General features: G+C 49.1%; 2 protein-coding genes across 3 annotated transcripts in view; one reads left to right on the top strand and one right to left on the bottom strand.

Moving 5' to 3' along the window:
• DENND1B (DENN domain containing 1B) overlaps positions 1-135 on the bottom strand; it is a 151,586-nt gene extending 151,451 nt beyond the window's left edge. Inside the window, exon 1 of one of the 2 annotated variants that reach the window (XM_039726266.1) lies at positions 5-135. The gene's annotated coding sequence lies outside the window, so the exon portion shown is untranslated. The remainder of the gene's footprint in view (positions 1-4) is intronic. The other variant, XM_039726265.1, reaches the window with a different exon arrangement.
• LOC120510437 (translation initiation factor IF-2-like) overlaps positions 1-433 on the top strand; it is a 607-nt gene extending 174 nt beyond the window's left edge. The window contains exon 2 of the mRNA XM_039726267.1: positions 1-433. Coding sequence (XP_039582201.1) covers positions 1-417 — 417 coding nt within the window. The 3' untranslated portion in view covers positions 418-433.
• Positions 434-1,778: the final 1,345 nt, after the last annotated feature.

Below are 1,778 nucleotides of genomic sequence, written 5' to 3'. Positions count from 1 at the left end.
GGGGCGGCTCAGCGCCGCGGCGGGCGGCGGCCCATGGCTGCTCCGCTCCGCTCCCCCGGCTCGGGCCGCGACTGCGGCGGAGCGCGGCACCGCCTCCTCCCCCGTCTCTCAGTTCCTGTTGCAGCCGCTCCGGCACCTTCTGGGACCCAGGAAGCTCCGCGGCGGCCCGGGGAGCCGCCGGGGCTGGTGTCACCTGAGGGCGGCGGGGGAGGGCGGGCAGGCCGAGCCCTCCGCGGCAGGTGCGCTGCGGAGCCCGGCAGGTGGGCCCGGGCAGCGCGTGGGCACCGTCCCGTGTCCCCTCACGGGCACCTGCACCCGCTGCTGGAGGCGCTCGGAGGATGGGTCCGGCTCGTGTGTGCACCGACACATCGCAGCAGCACATTGTGCGCAGCAGGAAAGGGCAGCTTTTCGTACTAAAGGTCATAAATGTTAATTTAACCTGCTGTAATCTGCTTAGCTTTTTGTTTTATCGAGTGCTAAACAAACACTGTCCCAAACTGCTGAAGAGCTGGTGCAGCAGGGACGGCTGGAGCAAACCCACCGTCCTGTAAACACACGTAAAAAGCTTTCAGTCTTCGAGTGCTTCCCTCGAGTTTGGAAAGGAAATAAAAATAACACCGTCCTTGAGAGGCTTCCAAGTCTCATTCATCTGAGAGGCACTGAGCAGCCAAATTCCCACCTACACCAAGTTTCCCTCACTAACATAGTAACACTGTAATGAAAAAGTGCATAAAATAGATTCTGTGGTACTGGGCCAAGGAAAAAACGTCATTCTTTTCACTCTTCCTCCAGAAGCTAATCATCGTATCAACAGTTGAAAAGATGAAAAAAACTCAAGCCAATTATATATTAAACATATAAAACAGCATTAGTGCATTACTGGGGCTGAAAAATCAAATATTCAAAAGTCAGGAAATTACAAATATTAACTTCTCCAAACCAATATTGTTTTGGCTTCATTGCACATCCTGCAACCTCACAGGACATAGATTAACTAATAATAAACCGTATAGATGTGCAACAAAAAGAACTGAATGTTGCAGCAGTAACCTTAGCTTGGGGATTGTCCTGGGTTTCAAGTACTTGCTTTCCCAGTCCTCATTCTGTGGTAATTTTTGGCTGTGTTTTAGCAGCCAGTATTTGCAACTCCCACTGAAGTAAATGAAATTGCCTGGGGCTTTGCATCCTTGACATATAACAACGCACTTCATGTAGCTCAGGGGTTTTTTAGAAAAAAAAGTTAAATGTGGATTTTTGTGTACCATGAGAGGCCCTCTCAGCAGGGAGGATTAATTCACCCTCTGTTAAAGTGAACTTCTCTGGTGGGATCAGTCTGGACTAAAGAGCCAGGAGAGAAGGGAGCAGTGCCCAGGTCTGCTCTAGAAGGGGATGGGAAGAGCAAGGCATCCAGCACCCGGGGATGTTACAGAGCCAAGAGGAGAAGAAGGACACTGAGAAGGATATGGGGCACAACCACAGTCATGTCTGTACCTCTGTCTTTCTGCCTGCCTCCCTTCTGCCCCCCATCTCTCCCCCCAGACCTACTGCAAAGCACAGAGAATCTGAAAGTCTCTTCTGCAAAAAAAAAAAAATGGCCAATGCTTTAATAAGATTGAACTTGGATCAGATGATTATCCAAATACTGAGACATTTTAATTGTGGAAAACTTCCATTTTAGGTGTACAAGAAAGAAGAAAAACCAAAAAAAAAAACCAACACCCCACCTCCAAAAAAACCCAGGATTTCAGTAAATCTGTATTTTGAATTACAATAAATAT

This window comes from Passer montanus, unplaced genomic scaffold, assembly GCF_014805655.1.
Source record: "Passer montanus isolate IOZ18808 unplaced genomic scaffold, ASM1480565v1 scaffold58, whole genome shotgun sequence".
Classification (NCBI taxonomy): Eukaryota; Metazoa; Chordata; class Aves; order Passeriformes; family Passeridae; genus Passer; species Passer montanus.
This window is presented reverse-complemented; position numbering and strand designations above follow the sequence as displayed.